At 57.1% G+C, this 17,615-nt stretch overlaps 3 protein-coding genes across 6 annotated transcripts in view; 2 read left to right on the forward strand and 1 right to left on the reverse strand.

Annotated features, from left to right (window-relative positions):
- The window catches only part of DLEC1 (DLEC1 cilia and flagella associated protein), a 91,607-nt gene extending 90,258 nt beyond the window's left edge, over positions 1-1,349 (forward strand). For both annotated transcript variants that reach the window (XM_047874620.1, XM_047874621.1), the window contains exons 35-37: positions 628-781; positions 958-1,081; positions 1,167-1,349. In XM_047874620.1, coding sequence (XP_047730576.1) covers positions 628-781; positions 958-1,081; positions 1,167-1,290 — 402 coding nt within the window. In that variant the 3' untranslated portion in view covers positions 1,291-1,349. The remainder of the gene's footprint in view (positions 1-627; positions 782-957; positions 1,082-1,166) is intronic.
- A 186-nt stretch (positions 1,350-1,535) lies between these two features.
- ACAA1 (acetyl-CoA acyltransferase 1) lies at positions 1,536-12,789 on the reverse strand. Of its 3 annotated transcripts, XM_047874624.1 has the most exons (13): positions 11,834-12,789; positions 11,263-11,468; positions 10,982-11,075; positions 9,958-10,015; positions 7,786-7,865; positions 7,441-7,483; positions 5,263-5,361; positions 4,344-4,424; positions 3,006-3,196; positions 2,682-2,861; positions 2,351-2,406; positions 2,093-2,238; positions 1,536-1,823 (listed from the first exon to the last, which is right to left on the reverse strand). In XM_047874624.1, the coding sequence occupies exons 2-13, from the start codon at positions 11,437-11,439 to the stop codon at positions 1,748-1,750; spliced, it is 1,281 nt and encodes a 426-aa protein (XP_047730580.1). In that variant the 5' UTR covers positions 11,440-11,468; positions 11,834-12,789; the 3' UTR covers positions 1,536-1,747. The 3 variants fall into 3 exon arrangements, with proteins under 3 accessions (XP_047730580.1, XP_047730582.1, XP_047730579.1); XM_047874626.1 differs by lacking the exon at positions 11,263-11,468 and having other exon boundaries at positions 11,834-12,788; XM_047874623.1 differs by lacking the exon at positions 11,834-12,789 and having other exon boundaries at positions 11,263-11,530.
- Positions 12,790-13,070: 281 nt separating this feature from the next.
- On the forward strand, positions 13,071-16,601 carry MYD88 (MYD88 innate immune signal transduction adaptor). Its single transcript, XM_047874627.1, has 5 exons — positions 13,071-13,471; positions 14,299-14,433; positions 14,777-14,957; positions 15,138-15,229; positions 15,504-16,601. Exons 1-5 carry the CDS (start codon positions 13,144-13,146, stop codon positions 15,656-15,658), a joined length of 891 nt encoding a protein of 296 aa, XP_047730583.1. The 5' UTR covers positions 13,071-13,143; the 3' UTR covers positions 15,659-16,601.
- Positions 16,602-17,615: the final 1,014 nt, after the last annotated feature.

A 17,615-nucleotide genomic window follows, 5' to 3' on the forward strand; every position in this document is an offset into this window, starting at 1 on the left:
CCCTGGAGGACGCCTTTCCCCGAGGACACACCCCGAGAAATACAGGTCTTCCTTCCTTCCCCATCTCAGCTCAGAACCAGGGGCCGTGCCGTGGGGTGGGACACGGGGCTCCCGGCTGCAAGACGCAGGTGAGGACCGAGAAGGGATAGCCTGAGGGGCGGGTTCGAGAAAGGCCAGGAGGAAGAATCAGTCTAGCCAGGCGGGCCCTCCAGCCAGAGCCCAGGGGTGGGGAAGGTGAGCGCGGCAGCGCCTCGCCTGAGGGTGACGTGGGGGGACTGGCCAGGAAGAGGGGAGATGGCCCAGAGCCCAGGAGGGGCAAAGGGCTGGGCCTCGGGGCCCCCAGGGGATGGAGGAAGACGGGGAGGGCGGCCTGACCGGGGAGCAGGACGCACCGAGCTTGATGGGGGCAGGGGGAGTGGGGTGGTGGGGAGAGCAGATGGCGCCTTCCGGGCCCTTGACCTGCACACACGCCCGCCGGCCTGGGTTTTCGATGCCAGGCCCGCCCCCTGCATAGCTGCGGTGCTGCCTGGGAGCTCCTCAGAAGCTTCCGCACCTGTACCCCTGGCTCTGAGCCCGGCAGGAGTGGACGAGGGCCCCCGCGTTACAGGCTCTGCTCTGTCCCCCTAGGTGGTGCCCCTGAAGGCCACCGTGGTCGTGCCCGAGCTGCAGCTCTCCACCAGCTGGGTGGACTTCGGGACCTGCTTTGTGAACCAGGCACGGGTCCGGGAGGTCTACCTCATGAACCTGAGTGGCTGTCGGAGCTACTGGGCCGTGCTGATGGGTAGGTTGTACGTGCCCACAGTTTCCCCTGCAGGCTGGCACCACCTGGGAGTTCCTGCATCGGAAACTATGCCGATTCCCAAATCCCAAGTGACCCCAGGGTTGCCCTGCCCTGTGGCACTGATGGGGGCCTTCCCGGGGCGGCACATGGAGCTGCCTATGCTTCCCTTGGTGCAGGCCGGCAGGAGCCAGACAACGACCCTGGGGCCTTCAGGGTATCTCCAAGCAGTGGGCTGCTGGAAGCGCGACTGGTCAATGCACCCCCAAATACCATCATCCTCCAAGTTTTCTTCACTGCCAGGTACCAGCCTCTCCCAGCCCTGCCCACAGGCTAGAGCCCCTGGTCGGGGCTCCCTTCCTAACCTCAGCACCCCCACTCCCCATAGGAGCAGTGAGCTGTACGAGTCCACACTGGTGGTGGAAGGTGTGCTTGGTGAGGCGGCTTGCACCCTGCGGCTCCGGGGCCAAGGCTCTTATGATGAGAGATACATGTCACCCCACCAGCTCTGAGGCTCTGCCCTCAGCCCCCAGCTTCGGAAATAAAACATGACCCAGAGCTGGGGAACAGATTTGCTGATCAGACGTGCACGCTGATGGACCTCCAAGCAGCTCCTGGGATGGAAGGGACTCCCTTGCAGGGCAGGCCTCGCGTGCCCTCAGCACTAACGCAAAAGGCAGGAAGAATGAGTACTCAGCTAGGCAAGAGGCAACACCACCAACGGCCAGAACCGGCCCTCGGGAAAAACCACAACCACTAAGATGAGAACACATATTTACTGTCTGATGCATAGCTCACCCCCCAGGACTTACACAGTGGCCTGGGTAACCTGGCAGAGAGCAGCCCTCTACCTCGGCCACACCTACGCTGCGTCACCAGCGCTCACGTTAGTCCCCGTGTCTTGCTCTGCCCAGTGCTGCGGCCACCCCCAGAGCAGAACTAAACGGTGCCTCTGGCCTGGGGCCTCACTCAGTTTCCAGGGTATTCAAAGACAGCAGCGGCTCCCATCCCGGTCCCGATGCACATGGACACCACCCCGTATGCCCTGTGGACGCAAGATGGATTGTGTTTGCTGGGTGAAGGCACCAGGGCAGAGGCCTCATCACCAAGCCCTCCCGGGTTCCCAGACTGCCCACCTAGGCCCGCACACAGGGTGGCAGACCCTCGCTGCAGGCCCCGGCGCCCTTCCCCCTGGCCCTCAGGGCAGACTGGGGTCACGGCCCTCTAGCCTCAGCGTGTGGGGGCCTGTACGCTTCCCCCTCAGCTACCCCACCCTACACATCCACGTGACACCCCCATGGGGATCAGCCTCACCTCTTCCCGCGACGCTTTAGTTCGTTGAGGAGCGTGATGACCTGTCGAGCTCCAGTGCAGCCCAGTGGGTGACCCAAGGCCACCGCACCCCCCAGAGGGTTCACCTTCTCGGGGGGGAGTCCTAGCTTCTCCACACAGTAGACAGCCTGGAGGGAGGCAGAGCATCAGCTGTAGTTCCCTCCCCTCCCCCCACCATGCGCCCACTCGCCCCAGCTCCACTAGCCAGGGCCGGGACAGCCGTGGGAAAGAAAAGCTCACCTGGCTTGCAAAGGCCTCATTGATCTCAAAGATGTCCACGTCATTCACCGTCAGCCCTGCGGGCAAGGGGAAAGACCTGAACTGACCCAGTGTCCCCCTGGGAGGACTCGTCTCCCCAGGCCCCCATCCCATACAAGACCTAAAGGCAGCTTGGTGTGTCTGCCCCACACGGGCAGGTGGGTCCCGGCTGTGAGGTCGGGAAGGGGCTTGGGTGGGGATGCTGGCCTGCCCCACCTTCCCTCTGCACCAATCACGTGGCCTACCCACCCCCAACAACAGCAAGAGAGGCAGGGGTCAGATCCAGATCCAGAGTGTGAAGGAAGCACCTTACCTGCTTTTTGCAAAGCTACAGGAATGGCACAGGCAGGTCCAATGCCCATGATGTCAGGTGGGACCCCAACCACTGCATAGGACCTCAGGACCCCAAGGATGGGAAGGCCCAACTCTTCTGCCTTGGATCTCCGGGCCAGCAGGAGGGCAGCTGCCCCATCACTCACCTGACTAGAGTTTCCTAAAGGCAAATCACAGGCGTTAGGACGCCTCAGGGCAGGGAGGAAGAGTTCCACCTGCACACCTCGCCTGGAGGCTCCAGGCACCCAGAGAACACCCTGCAAGGCCGCTGCCCCTCCTGTCCCCGCCCCCAGCCCGATCTCACCAGCCGTGGTAGAGCCGCCCTTCTTGAAGGCAGGCTTCAGTTTGGCCAGGCCCTCCATGGTGGTGTTGGGGCGGATACCCTCATCCTGGGCCACGGTGATGCTCCTCTCGGTCCCCTTGTCATCATGGACCGTGGTGGTCACAGGCACGATCTCAGCTTGGAAACAGCCCTTGCTCTGGGCTCTGGCGGCCCTGCCAGCACCATGGACAGCCAGGCTCAGGCTCCCTTGGGGTTCCCTTCCCTCCAAGGGTCCCTCCCATTGCCTCCACCGCCCCTGCCCATCGGGGCAGGCACACAAGCTCAGGCTGCTAAATGCGAGGCCGTGCTGGCCTCGGGTTGCGGGGAGCTCTAAGGGGTTGCCTTGGGCCCCTCCACCCCAGCCTGGGAGCGGGAGGCCTTCTTCGCTGCCAGCCTCATACCTTCAGATCCCGGCCAATCCCAGTCTTGATGGGGAAGGGGAGGTTTAGATGTGGTGGCTCCCCTTTGAGCCCGGCACCCAAGTGGGACTGAGCCTGCCGTTTGCCTCTACCAAACTAGAGACAGAGCCCCAGGAGTATCTGTCCCAGGCCCTGCCACCTTGTCTGCCCGTCCTGGGAGCTCAATTTCATCTGCTCCCCAGTTTCCACCTGCTGAAAATGACACATACTACTAGCTACTTAGCGAATCTTAGGATTTGAACAGTACAAAAGTACGAGGTGTTTTAGGGTCATCCTTGCAATCATATGCAAAATGTCAGTGCCTGGGGGTCTCCCCTGGGGAACGTTCCACACTTCCCACCAAGTTTTCAAATGGTTACCTGACCCCAAGTGGCTAGGAACCACTGCCTCAGAGAAGCCCACTCCCTTCTCTTGCCATTCTCTCTGGGCATCTGGGGCTTGCCAACCTCAGCCTGCCCCTGCCCTGAGGCCCGAGCCCCTGGGGTTCTTCTGATGCTACCTGAGCTCCAGTAGTCCAGAAGCTGGCATGCCAGGGGCTCCAGCAGTGCAGGCCCCACAATCCAGGCTATCCAGGGTAGCCCAGGGCTGCCGTGTCTAATCGCCAAGCCACAGACAGAGAAGAGTCCCGGCCCTTGTTACACTCCTGATGATTAGATGGGGCAACTGAAGCCCAGCCAGGGAAACGAGACTCAGGCTGAGCAGACAGTAATAGGACGTGGAAGTGCTACCAACGCACAGTGGCCCCGGTCCCTGCCCGCCTCTCTTTCCTGGCAGGCGCTGGGCTTGGATACCACTCACTGCCCAGCTGTAGCCTAAGGACAGCTCCACCTGAGGCCACTTAATCCGGCCTCAAAACTTCGCTCTGCAGCCCCGTAAACGCCCCATCCCAAAGAGCACTCACTTTTGCTGGGAAGCCAGGGCAAAGGTATCCTGCTTCTCCCGTGAAATGCCAAACCGCTCGGCTACATTCTCTGAAGTTATCCTAGAATGGAACCAACACACCATGCGGTCGTGCCCAGCAGCTGGGGGCCCAGGCTGGGCTGCAGGGCTGTGGCTGCAGGCCTGGGCCCCTGCAGCGGTAGGCAGCGGAGAGCAGGAGGGCCCGTCCTGCCACGGACACCGAACAACACTCAGGGTGGAGTGTGGAGGCACATCTGCTATGCCTCGAGGAAAGCTGCTCCAATCTGGGAAGATGAAGGCTCCCGGGATCCTCCGGGAAGGCCACGCCCAGGCTTTCTGCTCACAGTGGTCAGAGCCCGCCCTCATCCTGGGAGCCCAGAGCCACAGCTAGGCCTTCCAACCTGGGCTTCTGGCTTTCCAGGCCTCCCCGTGAAATAGGGTCACCGGACGTGGAGGAAGCCAGGGTACTGCCCTCCCCGAGCCTCAAATCCAGGGGAGCCAGGACTCCCTTATGGACCCAGGGGACGGCCCAGAGGCTCGGTGGCATTAGCGGTAGAGCTAAGGTGCCACGCCAATGCAAGGCGCTTGTAACACTCCATCTGACAGGGCCCAGGCTCCCTCACAGCGTGCTCCAACTCAAAGCTTCCCACTACGAGCGTCTAAGCCTCCAAGGCTTTGTCATACAGCTGCCATCGTCCCTCGTGCGACTGGCCCCTCAGGGTGGGAAGGACAGGCTGGGCCGTGACTGGAGACCCAGAAGCACGGAGGACCTGGAGGCCCCAGGAAAGGGAAGTCGGGGGCAAGTCCCATCCCCATGTCCCAGAGGAGCAGAACAGGCCCAGAGGCAGGAGGCCACAAGATGATCCAAGCCCCTGTGCCCCCGCTCCAGGTCAGGAAGGGAGCCGCGGGGATCCACTCACCCCATGGGAATCAGGCAATCTCTGGCCTTCTCCTTCTCCACCAAGCGTGAAGTGATATTTCCGGGGTTCCCTCTGTCAGCCAGGGACATGGACTCTACCCTGAGGAGGGAACGGAGGAGGTGGTCACTCTCAGGACTCGCCCAGGGTTAGCTGTGCATCTGGCGAGTGATGGGAAATAGCCAGGGAGCCCTGGGAAATCCAGCGGGCTGTGTGGGAACCCTGGGCAGGGCACTGGCCAGCAAGGCAGAGCTGGGGGTGCAGGGCTGCTGAGTCATTCCCACCCCAGGACAGTCTGCACAGTCCACGCTGCCAGGCAGCGCTATGCTTCCCTAACACGACTCTCCTGTAGCCAGCCGAATCAGCAGTTCCTAGGAGAACGGCCTAGTGCTAGCCACAGTAGGGGGAGAGCCCAGGGCCAGAAGTCCAGGCCCTGCCCTCAGGCACCAAAGGTTCAGAGGGCAGAAGAGACAAATATTTAAAAAGCCAGAGACCAAAGAGCATCTGACCTGCATAGACCAGGAGGTGGTAATTGCTCACAGGAAGGCAAGATCTCAGAGAGGTCAAAAAGCCCATCAATGAGATGCAGGAACACAGGGCCTCAAGGGATGGCACACAACCGGATGCTTTCCATGTGCCCTGTGCTACTTTAAAATCTTTTCAGATATTAGAGCACTTTGACAGCATCAGTCCCATGACATACGTCCCAGAGTGTTAGCTGCTGTTATTACTCTACTTGATTTTATCAACTTCAACAGGACTGCAGTAGTTATCCCCATTTTAGAGATGAGGCCCAGAGAGGTGAGTAACCTGTCCGTAGTCACTCAGCAGAGATCCAGATTTAGAAATGTAGGTGTCTGGCCCCAGAGCTCACTCCCAACCAGGATGCCAGGAGCTACTGTTCATGATCAGCCTATGGGGGACAGTCTTGACCCAGACTCTCAATAGTCTGGAAACACAGTCTTTAACCCACCTGGGGACTCAGACACCCTCTAAAAAACTCATGAGGGCTCCTGCCAAGTTACCCACACCTTTCCGTCCTGCAGTAAGATAGAGGAACATGAGAGAAATCAAAGGGCAGAGTGGCGGTGGCCCTTGCCTGGCCAAAGGCCCCACAGTGTGGCCTCTGGCTTTATTTACAAGTGGATAGGACAGAGCAACCCAGCACCACGCAGTACAGCCTCAAGGAGGCCTGACAGTGCTCCAATCAAGAAACGCTACAAAGGGGGTGCCTGGGTGGCTCCGTCAGTTGAGCATCCGACTTTGGCTCGGGTCATGATCTCACAGTCTTGTGAGTTCAAGCCCCGCGTCGGGCTCTGTGCCAACAGCTCAGAGCCTGGAGCCTGCTTCCGATTCTGTGTCTCCCTCTCTCTCTGCCCCTCCCCCGCTCACGCTCTGTCTCTCTCTCTCTCTCTCTCTCTCTTTCTCTCTCAAAAATAAATAAACATTAAAAAAAATAAAAATAAAAAAAATGCTACAAAGAAGAAATGAAAGGCAGAGAGTGTGTCAAAACCCTGGGGCTGCTCGCGTCCCAGAGCCTGCCCTCCCAACACAAGACACTCGTCCCGCTCTGGGCCCGAGGGCCCTTCCCCTCCAGGAGGCACTGCCTATTGCACCTCCAGCGGCTCCATGTGCCACGGCTGAAGAAGACAGCCACAGCTGACCGTGACCGAACCGCCACAGGCCTGACCGTGCCCTCAGAGCCCAGGAGGCAGCTGCAAGTTTCCACCTTGGTACCAAAGAGGGAGACCAGGGGCCTGACAGCCTAAAGAAATGAACAGACTAGTTATACAACAGGCAATTGTCCCTGGCTTTAGGAAACCAAAACTGCAATGCTTCTCTCAACAGCATCATAAATGAGAAAGGGGCCAGAGAAGGAAACCCAAGTTCTAGGTTTTTTCAAAATACTTGCATTTTCCAGCCTGACAGATTTCCAAGAAAGCAAGCTCTTAAAAGCCAATTAATGCCCTTTCCCCACTAGTGCTAAGAGGTATGCATGATTCCCGAGCACCCAGAGCTTGGGGCTACTTCTAAGCTGAATTTGTGGGAACCTCCTCTCAGCCAGCTGCCTTAAAGGGGTAGGGGGAATCCTGTAATCCTAGCCTCTGAGAACTCAAGAGATGCAAATTAGTTTTACTGTTAGAAATTGGTCAGTAAGCTCTGGCAGAAAGAAATTCTTACCCACAAGCCATGCCAATGTCATAAGACCCATTTCTGATGCCACCTGCAACAAAAGCATTTCATAAACATCCTTTATCAGAGTCCATCTGTTCTGGGAACAGAGGAGCCTCTTCCCCACCTGGTCTCTAAGTGGGACTCAGCCCCAGCCTCAGATTTGGAAGACTCAAGCATCCAGAAAAGGCTGGGTGCAGTGGCAAAGGGTTATCCTTCACTGTGTGGTCACAGAGAGCCCTCTCAGAAATCCTTATTGCTTGCCCAGTAGACAGTGACCTTGCTGACCCAAACCCATGGAGCCAGGACCAAGGCCAGGCTATAGCAGTGGGCACCCACCCTGTCACAACTTACCAGCTATGTTGGCCACTGCCTGGAGCCCAGACGAACACTGTCTATTGACAGTGGACAAAGGCACAGTCTCTGGGATGTCACTGAAACAGAAAGTGAGACCACAATCAGCACCCTCTCCTCTGCCAGGCTCTCATGGAAAGCAGGTCTATGCTCCTGGTCAATAGCACTGCCCCATCAAGGGGTGCAAAAACCAGGGGAACAAACCAGCAGCCCTATCCCCACTGCAGGCCAGATCCATACTGAGCAGACCCCATCTCTGCAGGCACTTGCTCTCCAGGGCTCCATAGTACATGCCCTTTCCCCGTGATTCTCCTCAACCAAGGTCAAAAACAGCCCAAGGTCGGGGCGCCTGGGTGGCGCAGTCGGTTAAGCATCCGACTTCAGCCAGGTCACGATCTCGCGGTCTGTGAGTTCGAGCCCCGCGTCAGGCTCTGGGCTGATGGCTCAGAGCCTGGAGCCTGTTTCCGATTCTGTGTCTCCCTCTCTCTCTCTGCCCCTCCCCCGTTCATGCTCTGTCTCTCTCTGTCCCAAAAATAAATAAACGTTCAAAAAAAAAAAAAAAAGAAAGAAAAAAAAAAGAAAAACAGCCCAAGGTCAAGGAAAGCTGGCTGGGCCACTGGGAGCCTTCTTTCTTTCCCTTTGAAAATTAAAAAAGGAAAATTATACATCTGTTTCCTCCAAAACAACAGAGAAGGGGATCTATTGCTGGGACAAAGAACCAAAGCAAAAAAAAAAAAAAAAGTCTCAAGTATGAAGTCAGAAACCATCAGCCTCACTAGTAGTCATATGGCTAACCCTTTATGTTCCGATTCTCTCTGGAAGGCCTGTTCCCAGCTGGACAAAGAACGCTTGACGGGTACCAAGTGTTGTAATAAGCCCTATTGGGGTGTGTTCCCCTAGGCTCCTACACTGGTCCCAGTCCTAGAAGCTGGTGGGGCTGCCCCTCCTGAAGTATCCTGCCCTCACCAAGGGTACAAAGCCCTATGGAAATCCTCAGGCCCTCTTTAGACCCATGAACCCTGAACCTCATGGGTGAAAGTGCTCGGTGATGCTGGTGTGCAGCCAGTGTTGGTAACCCCTGAGCCAGGCCAGGCTCTGCTGACTCAGAGAGGTAGCCTCCAAGCCCATGCAGCCTGTTTAGGCCTTCCCAGGTCTCCTGACTCCTTACTACCTAGTCACCACCTCTTCCCCCCAGCCACCAAGTGTTCACTAAATACCTACTCCATACAAGGCACCATGTGAGGGAGGGTTATTTCTTCTCCAGGTAGCTGGGTGTGCAAAGTTAAGTGGTTCTTTTTTTTTTTTAATATTTATTTTGAGATGGGGGGAGGGGCGAGCGGGGGAGGGGCAGAGAGAGATAGGGTGAGAGAAAGCATCCCAAGTAGGCTCCAGACTCTCAGCACGGAGCCCAATTCGGGACATGAACTGAGATCATGACCTGAGCTGAAATCAAGAGTTGGACACTTAACTAACTCAGCCACCAGGTGCCCCCAAATTAAGTGGTTCTTAAATCCACACATTAAAATAATTTAAGCACTCCTCTCCCGTCTTAGGACAGCGAGTGGTGAAGGGCAAATTTAACCAGGGCCCCTCCTGGAAGACCCCTTGCCCCAGGGTTCTGCCATGTCCCCAAGTCTCTGATGTGCTGTGTGCCCTGGGAGGTCCCAGCCTGCTCAACTAGCTTTAAAAAGCTCAAAGTCACTTTTCAGTGTGCTGAAGGGTAACCTTCCTGGTTAGCTACCTGGCAAAACAGGACAGAACCCACACTTAAAAAAGGCAGAGCAACAAGCTGACTTTGTCTAGATCATCACGGCACAGATAACTTTTTCTCTATTCCCCAAGGCCCTGTTTGTCCTGGCTCAGAGCCAGTAATGTACCCTTCACTCAAAGTAAGGGAGGGGCACCTAGCTGGCTCAGTAGGTAGAGCATGCAACTCTTGGTCTTGGGGTAGTAAGTTTGAGCCCCACGTTGAGTGTAGACATCACTTAAAAAAAAAAAAAAAGTGCCAAAGTAGGGGAAAGGTAGTGTCCACAAGAACAGGGTGCCAAGGACTCAGATTGCATCCAGGCCTGGTGTCCAATCTGACCCTCTTCCACTCATAGGCTGAGTTCCCTGGGGCCCGAGCCGACTCAAGAGTCAAAATAACCCACAGCTAGAACTAGAAAAGTTTACCTCAGAAACTGGGCAATTCGGGCCATGATTGCTCCGGCCCCCGGCTGAAGCACATTTCCTGTGGACAACAAGCCTTTATTCAGATAGTGTTCTAGACAGGAAGGTACAGTTGTGACTACTAGAAAGGGGACATTCCAGATCTTTCTTCAGCAACACAAGCCCTCAGCAGTTCCCTTGAGGCCCTAGAATTTCAAGGAGCCAGTCATATAGCAGCTTGCTCTGACCATACAATTAAACCCCATCTCCGAGAGTCGCAAGGTCCCTTGCCCAGGCACCCTGCTTTTCCAAATCAATGCACGGCGGGCTGGTTGCCTGCCTTTAAAGAAAGGCATGGAAAGAAGATTGCAAGGCGAAGATTGCAAGGCAAAACTTGCGGGCAAACGAACTGGTCTTGTCAGTTAGGAAAATGAATTTCTGAAAATGCCCACCTCCCTGAGTGTCCTCAGCCAAGCCCTGCAGGCATTTCAGAGGTGGAACAGTGATTCCCCACTTAGGGGTGGCACCTACTTGATGGGAGCCTGGCCGTGTTCTGTTGTTTCCAGGCTAGAGGAGTAGGGGTGGAGGGAAAGTCAAGAGACCCTGGATTCGGGTGCAATCTCTGCTGAAAACTTCCCAGGACTTAGTTTCTCCATCTGTGAGGGGCTGAACTACGTGGTATTTGATGGTCCCTGTGTTCTGTGGTGGCACAGACAGGATGGGTAGTGAACCCTAGCCTTTGGTCTCCCATGGTGTCCGGTGTCCGCAAATCCCTGTGACAAGTGCTTGGGTGTTAGAATGTCATTGAGATCGCTGCTTTCCAACAAACTCCACAGGCAGAACTTGCTTGGGGTAGGGGTGGGGCGGAACGTGCCTGGAGGCGGTAGCCCTAAAGGAACAATTAAATTCGAATGCAAGGAGCCCCTGGTCATTTCTCTCAGTGAAAGCACCTGGTAAGTGCCTGGAGGGTGAGGAGGTGTTTGAGAAGGGCTTTGGCCAGATGGGAGCGCGAGGAGGACCGAGCCCAGGGCCTGGGCAGTGTGCTCACCCACGCAGATGTCCCCCAGCTGGGCAGGGCTCAGCTTGACGTCTCGGAGAACCGCGGTCATGACGGCAGAGAGAAGCTCGTCGGGGGTGGTGTCCTGCAGCGGGAAGCGCGGCCACCGTGGTCTCCCGCCGGCGATGCCCGGGGTTCCCGGGACCCCCGCTCCCCCCATCCCACCCGAGAGACACAGCGGTCACAGCTCGGGCGCAGAGCCACCTCCGCGCCAGACCCCAGACCGCTCTTGCCCGCGGTCTCCCACCCGGCGCCCGGCGCAGGGGCCTCACCTTGAAGCCGCCGCGGCCCCCTCGGCCAATGGCGGTGCGCCGCCCGTGCACTACCACCACGTCGTCGGCCGACACCGGCTGAGCGCCGCTCCAGCACGGCGCGGCCTGCGGCGCCGGCTCCCAACCCGAACCGGGCCTGCCCATCAGGTGCCCGAGCACTACCTGCAACCTATGCATCGCGCAACTCTGTGGGGTAGACCTCCAACCTGCGGGTACAGCGCAGGAGCTAACAGCCCGCCCGCGGCGCAAGCGCAGAGCCGCACTCTACCCCGGCCCCTTAACACGGCCCACAGCCCCGCCCCCCAAGGCCCCGCCTATCGCTTGTCTCAGCCAACCAGAGGGCTGTGTGCCTGAGGTCCCGCCCCCGCTTCCAACCAGAGCCGCTAAAGCGGAGCTCTCGGTTTACGCCGTGAGTCTTTCTACTCAAAGCCCCGCCTGCGGTGGCCTAAGGCGGCCAACCAGGAGGTGGACACTTCCGAACCCCGCCCAGAATTGCGGGCCGGAAACCTTTCTACTCGCAGCACCGCCTACTGCCAAACCCGAGGAGAGACTCCCAGAGCCCGTTCGGTACCTTGAAACAAACTCCGCCACTGCCGGGGCTCGCTTCCCCTAAAACTCTGCCCACTGCCTGCCACCAAACCGAGGACTGGACCACCAAAAGGCCCCGCCTACGGCTTCCGGTTTGGGAAGGAGGAGGCGGGGACTCAATTCTTTCCCCTTCCTGGTCTTCTCGACTGTCTCCTGAGTCCCAGTACCGAAGCTGGGGGACTTAATTCCGAGACGCCCCAGAGCCCTACCCCGATATGCTTGGGCTCTCCTGGGAAGTCTTTCGAGAACACTGAGGGAACTGGGGAGTCTGGTGCGGCAGGAGAACAGATTGTGTAAAGTGGCCGAGATGTGACAAGCTCTTAATCTAGAGAGAGTACCTATCTTACCAATTTTGCAGTAATTTGGGTTTATTTAATTAATGCCCACCTCCTGCACTAGGCTGAGGTCTGCACCAAGGCAGGGAGGCACCCTGTATCCGGGATGCCTGCAACATGCTTGACACTTAGCAGGTGATCAATAAATACCTATTGAATTAAAGACCAAAGTTCCTTAGGTCAGGACTGTGTTTTACAACTTCCCTCCCCCCATAACCCTAGAGAGCAAGGCTGGTGCCCCCTTGACTCCGTTGGTAAATGTGTTTCTCTAGACCCCAGAGAACAGCCCTGCGTTTGTCCCAGACACCAAAGGCCAGGGTGTTATCCTCAACCCCGGACGGTTTCCCACCTTTCAAAGGCAGGACCGTGGCATGCCTCAGGCTCCAGAAGGTAGCATACCCTTTCCCACCTCACCTCTGGGTGTACAGCTGGAGGTTCCCCCACAATCCCAAGGCCTAGATTGTGCATTCCCGGGAGATCCAGGGACAGGGTTGGGGGGAAGGGCTCCTCCTCTGTCCCCTCCCCGCCATCCTCGAGGGCAGTAACATACGAACCCCGCAGATCCCCAAAGGAAAGGATGTGATTCCATCAGATCCCAAAGGGCAAGGCCCCTATTTCCTACAACCCCCAAAGGAAGGTCGTGTCCCCCCTCCCGCCCCCGGGCGCCCCGCCCTCCCGCCACCGCCCTAGACCCTGGAGGACAGGTCTGTGGGCCTCCACACCTCAAAAGGCAGGTCCCCCGGTTCCCATGTCCCCTGTCGCCCGAGACCCCGCGAGCAGAGATGGGGCACCCCCACCTCCACACAAGTGCTAGGGCTCCAGATTGAAGGGCAGGGCGGCGCTTCTCGGAAACAGAAACCCGCGGGGCGGGGCCGGGGGCGGGGGTGGCGGTAAAGGAAGGAGGAAGAGCGGACCGGCTGCGCGACTCGACAGCGCTGAGGCTCCGGGGTAGCCCGCCATGGCCGCCGGAGGCTCCCGCGCGGGGTCCGCGTCCCCCATCCCCTCGGCGTCCTCCCTGCCTCTAGCTGCCCTCAACGTGCGAGTGCGGCGCCGCCTGTCGCTGTTCCTGAACGTGCGGACGCAGGTGGCGGCCGACTGGACGGCGCTGGCTGAGGAGATGGGCTTCGAGTACTTGGAGATCCGGCAGCTGGAGGCGCATGCCGACCCCATGGGCAAGCTCCTGGACGACTGGCAGGGACGCCCGGGAGCCTCGGTGGGCCGTCTGCTGGAGCTGCTCACCAAGCTGGGCCGCGATGACGTGCTGGTGGAACTGGGGCCCAGCATCGGTGAGGACACGCGCTTCCCGGCCTCATACCTGGGGGGACGAGGGAGCTGATCTTCACCAGCCTCAGCATCCATTCTCCCCTGGAGAGGCCCCCTTTTTCTGCCCGGGGGGCAGGGGAGGGGGGCTGGAAGCAGCCTGCAGAGGGGGTACCACCGTGTGGGACCAGTTCCCTCCTTCAACACTGGGATGACAGGAACTGGAGAAAGGACGTGAAGGGTGGGAGAGGCAGACAACAGAGGGAAACATCTTAGGCAAATGTTTTCCTGTAGGGCCAGGACTCAGAATCGGGGTCCTCTGTGGGGGAGTCAGGACTACTTCAAGTACAGCAACAGAACAGGTGAGGGACTGAAAGCTGACAGTCACGGAAACCTCAGGTCCCAGGGAAATGCATCCCTTCCTGCCACTAGCTGCCACATAATATAGACGGCTGCATCTTGCCTGGCTGGGGCTTCGTTTATATACCCACCACTGCGTCTCCTGAGCCGTTCTTGCATATCCCGTCCCTTGCTCACATCAGCCGTGGATCCTAGAAGAAGCAGACCTTGGGTTCAGGAGTCCTAGGAAGGAGGGCCAGGACAAAGGGACAGAAGGACACAAGCCTGGCCATGATGACTTCCCAGATGACCAGAACACCATCCCTTTGGGATGGTCAGAGCCAGGTGGGAGCTCAATTTTTCAGAGCTGTTGAACTGTGCATGGCACCAGTGGGCTGGGAAAGCCCTGGAGCACAACATGGCTAAGGAAGTAGGGCCAGGGATGGGTCCTGACTGTGGATAGAGGCATGGGACAAACCCAGGGAGCCTGCCACACCCTGTCTCTTCCCCACAGAGGAGGATTGCCAGAAGTATATTCTGAAACAGCAGCAGGAGGAGTCTGAGAAGCCCTTACAGGTGGCTGCTGTAGACAGCAGTGACCCACGGACGTCAGAGCTGGCAGGCATCACCACGCTTGATGACCCCTTGGGTAAGGATCCAGTACTGCTCCGCCGGGCCAGGCGTGACAGGTGGACCATAGGACATTGTGTTAAGATCATCCTCACCTAGGAAATGGGAATAATGATCTTACCTCTGAGTTGGTGTGAGACTCTCATGAAGTGATGTGTCTGTCTTATGGTCAACCCAGGGCTTGGCCCAGGGTGGGAGGTGGAGGGGAGAGGCACTCACCTTTCCTCCCCTGGGAAGAGCACTTTCTCTTAGTGTCATTTTGGGATTGGTGTAGGGCTCAGGACCGAGTCACCTAGGCTGGGGGTTCCTGGCGGGCTCCTCTTTTGCAGAGGTTTAACGTCACCCTTGTGCTCTGCACCCAGGGCAAATGCCGGAGCGTTTTGATGCCTTCATCTGCTACTGCCCCAGCGATATCCAGTTTGTTCAGGAGATGATCCGGCAGCTGGAACAGACAGACTATCGGCTGAAGTTGTGTGTGTCTGATCGCGATGTCCTCCCTGGCACCTGTGTCTGGTCCATCGCCAGTGAGCTCATTGAGAAGAGGTTGGCTAAGAGGCCAGTGGGGTCAAGTGGGTGGGTACACAAAGGCCTGCCCAAGGGATCCAGATGCTGAGATTCTCCCAGTTGGACCCTGTCTAGTCTGACCATAGTGGACTCCTCCTGAGGCCATCCCCTGATGAACCAGGTTGGCACAGTGCCTGCAGCCTGCCTGCTGTCCCCTAGGTGCCGCCGGATGGTGGTGGTGGTCTCTGATGATTACCTGCAAAGCAAGGAATGTGACTTCCAGACCAAGTTTGCACTCAGCCTCTCTCCCGGTAAGCTCAGCACTGCCTTTGCCACAGAGGAGGGGGTAGACGGGGCCTCGGAATGCCATCAGTCCCTCATCAAGGGCCACGGATGCAGCACCAAGGAGCTCCTGTAGGTTTCCGCACACTTGAGCGTGTGTGCACGAGTGCCCTCTGTGTGGGTGAATGGGTGCCACGGGTGCTTGACTGCAGGGAGGCCTGTTGTTAACGCCTGGGCTGGGGACGGATCCCACTAGCTGTGGAGGGAGGGCCTGGTGTCAGCTCTGAACCTCTTGGCTTGCAGGTGCCCATCAGAAGCGACTGATCCCCATCAAGTACAAGGCAATGAAGAAAGAGTTCCCCAGCATCCTGCGGTTCATCACTGTCTGCGACTACACCAACCCTTGCACCAAGTCCTGGTTCTGGACCCGCCTTGCCAAGGCCCTGTCCCTGCCCTGAAGATTGCCCCGGGCCCCTGGGCGTGTGTGCTTCTGCCCCTGCTTCCTCCTGCCGTAGGGGTGACCTGTGCCCCACTTGCTTCTCAGTTCCGGGAGATGCCAACTCCACAGACACGCTGTACGTCCTGCACGGGACCAGTAACGTGTCCACGTGCTGGGTTATCGAGCCAGGACAGCGGAATCCAGGGCCAGCTGGGACTGAGAAGAGCTCCAGCAGAGCCAGCTGTGACCTGTCCACACGTCTTAGGCCTCGGTCTCTCCACCTGAGAACTAAGTAGGGTAGGGAGAACTGGTAGTAGCTGTGTTTGAATCACTGTCGAGGGAGCCCAGCCCTGGACAAAGGTGCGGCCCACGTGTGTTCCTTTTCTCTTTTTACCCCCTTCATTGAAACCAGACTCTGGAAAGAACCCAATATGCCAGCATCTGTGCCTGCAGGGCAGCACAGAACGAGAGAGAGAGAGAGAGAGAGAGAGAGAGAGAGGGCGAGCTGCTTGAACTCGCATAGCAAGTAAGCTGCAGACATAGGTGTTCTTCCCTCTCTACGGCATCTGTATGCTAGTTACCTTCGAGCTCTCCTCAGGGGAGAAAATGTCTTGGTCTCAGGTCTCTGTCCCAGGGCAAAGCCCAGGACCCTAAATCGGATAGAAAATGTGTCTTTTCTGCTCGGCACCCAGCCAGGCTGGGGCAAGGTACCTTTCCTCAGGGTCTTGGTGAGGGGACTGGAGGCCCCTCCCTGCATGATCTTGATGAAGCACCTAGCTGACCATGCACTTATCCCCACTTGGGGACGTTGGGGAATATTTTTTAAACAATTTCAAAAAAGTATCTTTCGTACCTGTTTTGTCTGCATTGTGAGAACTTCAGAGAGAGCTGAGATATGCCTGTGTTTCATTTCCCTTCTGTATCCTGGGTTTATAATAAAGAGTTCTCTACTTTTGGAAAAATAGCAGGTTTCACTTGTGTCTGGGAGATTGGAAGCAGTTTACCGGGGATAAAGCTCTCCTGGGCAAGAGAAATGGGCCCACTGGGTAGGTTCCAGTGGGTTTGTTTGGCAGGGGCTTCTCGAAGGCTGGGCCCCTGCTCACACGTCCCGGGCCTCACTGGGGCTGTGGCCTCAGTTCCAGACACCAGGGACACTGCTCGCCTTCACCAAGCGTCGTTCTCCCTGGATTGTGCCACACTTTTAGGTCCTGGCCTGGCTCTTCTAGGCTCCAAGAGGGTCTGGAGAACTTCCACTCCAGCCCACAGATCTCTGGAGAACTCAGTTATCAATAATGGTCCTTAAGCATATTTGTGTTAATCCTGAAGGTTTTGATCTATTTTTACTTTTATTATTTTTTTTTTAAAGATTTTATTTTTAAGTAACCTCTCTACCCAATGTGGGGCTTGAACTTACAACCCTGACCACGATCGAGAGTTGCATGCTCTACCAACTAAGCTGGCCAGATGCCCTGTTTCTGATCTATTTTTAAATAGAATGTCACTTTTCTACTGTTCACTCAAGAAAGTTTGGAAAATATATTTAAAAAAAATTTTTTTTAATGTTTATTTATTTTAGAGACAAAGAGCACAAGCAGGGGAGGGCCAGAGAGAGAGGGAGACACAGAATCCGAAGCAGGCTCCAGGCTTGAGCTGTCAGCACAGAGTCCGACGCAGGCTCGAACCCACAAACCATGAGATCACGACCTGAGCCAAAGTCAGACACTTAACCGATTGAGCCAACCAGGCGCCCCTGGAAAATATATTATTTTTAAAAATCACTGATAATTCTAATCCGAGAGATAACTCTAGTGATCTTTTAGAGTGCCCCGACATTATCAGTGACCATAGCTTTTCTCTCAATGGTCTCCCTGTTGCCGTGTCCCGGTTCCTGAGCCTCCCGGATACTGGAGGCTCCCTGGCCTTGCCCCTGTGCCTTCAGGGACTCCTAGAAAGGCCCCATGTACTCAAGGCAGCCC

This window comes from Prionailurus viverrinus, chromosome C2, assembly GCF_022837055.1.
Source record: "Prionailurus viverrinus isolate Anna chromosome C2, UM_Priviv_1.0, whole genome shotgun sequence".
Classification (NCBI taxonomy): domain Eukaryota; kingdom Metazoa; phylum Chordata; class Mammalia; order Carnivora; family Felidae; genus Prionailurus; species Prionailurus viverrinus.

Coding starts and splice junctions, on each gene's coding strand:
- ACAA1 (XM_047874624.1), bottom strand. CDS start 11,439: ATGCATAGGTTGCAGGTAGTGCTCGGGCACCTGATGGGCAGGCCCGGT. Junction 7,866..9,957: donor CGAATTGCCCAGTTTCTGAG/GTAAACTTTTCT, acceptor TTTCTGTTTCAG/TGACATCCCAGAGACTGTGC. Junction 2,862..3,005: donor GGGCGGCTCTACCACGGCTG/GTGAGATCGGGC, acceptor ATTTGCCTTTAG/GAAACTCTAGTCAGGTGAGT.
- MYD88 (XM_047874627.1), top strand. CDS start 13,144: ATGGCCGCCGGAGGCTCCCGCGCGGGGTCCGCGTCCCCCATCCCCTCG. Junction 13,472..14,298: donor GGAACTGGGGCCCAGCATCG/GTGAGGACACGC, acceptor TCTTCCCCACAG/AGGAGGATTGCCAGAAGTAT. Junction 15,230..15,503: donor TGCACTCAGCCTCTCTCCCG/GTAAGCTCAGCA, acceptor CTTGGCTTGCAG/GTGCCCATCAGAAGCGACTG.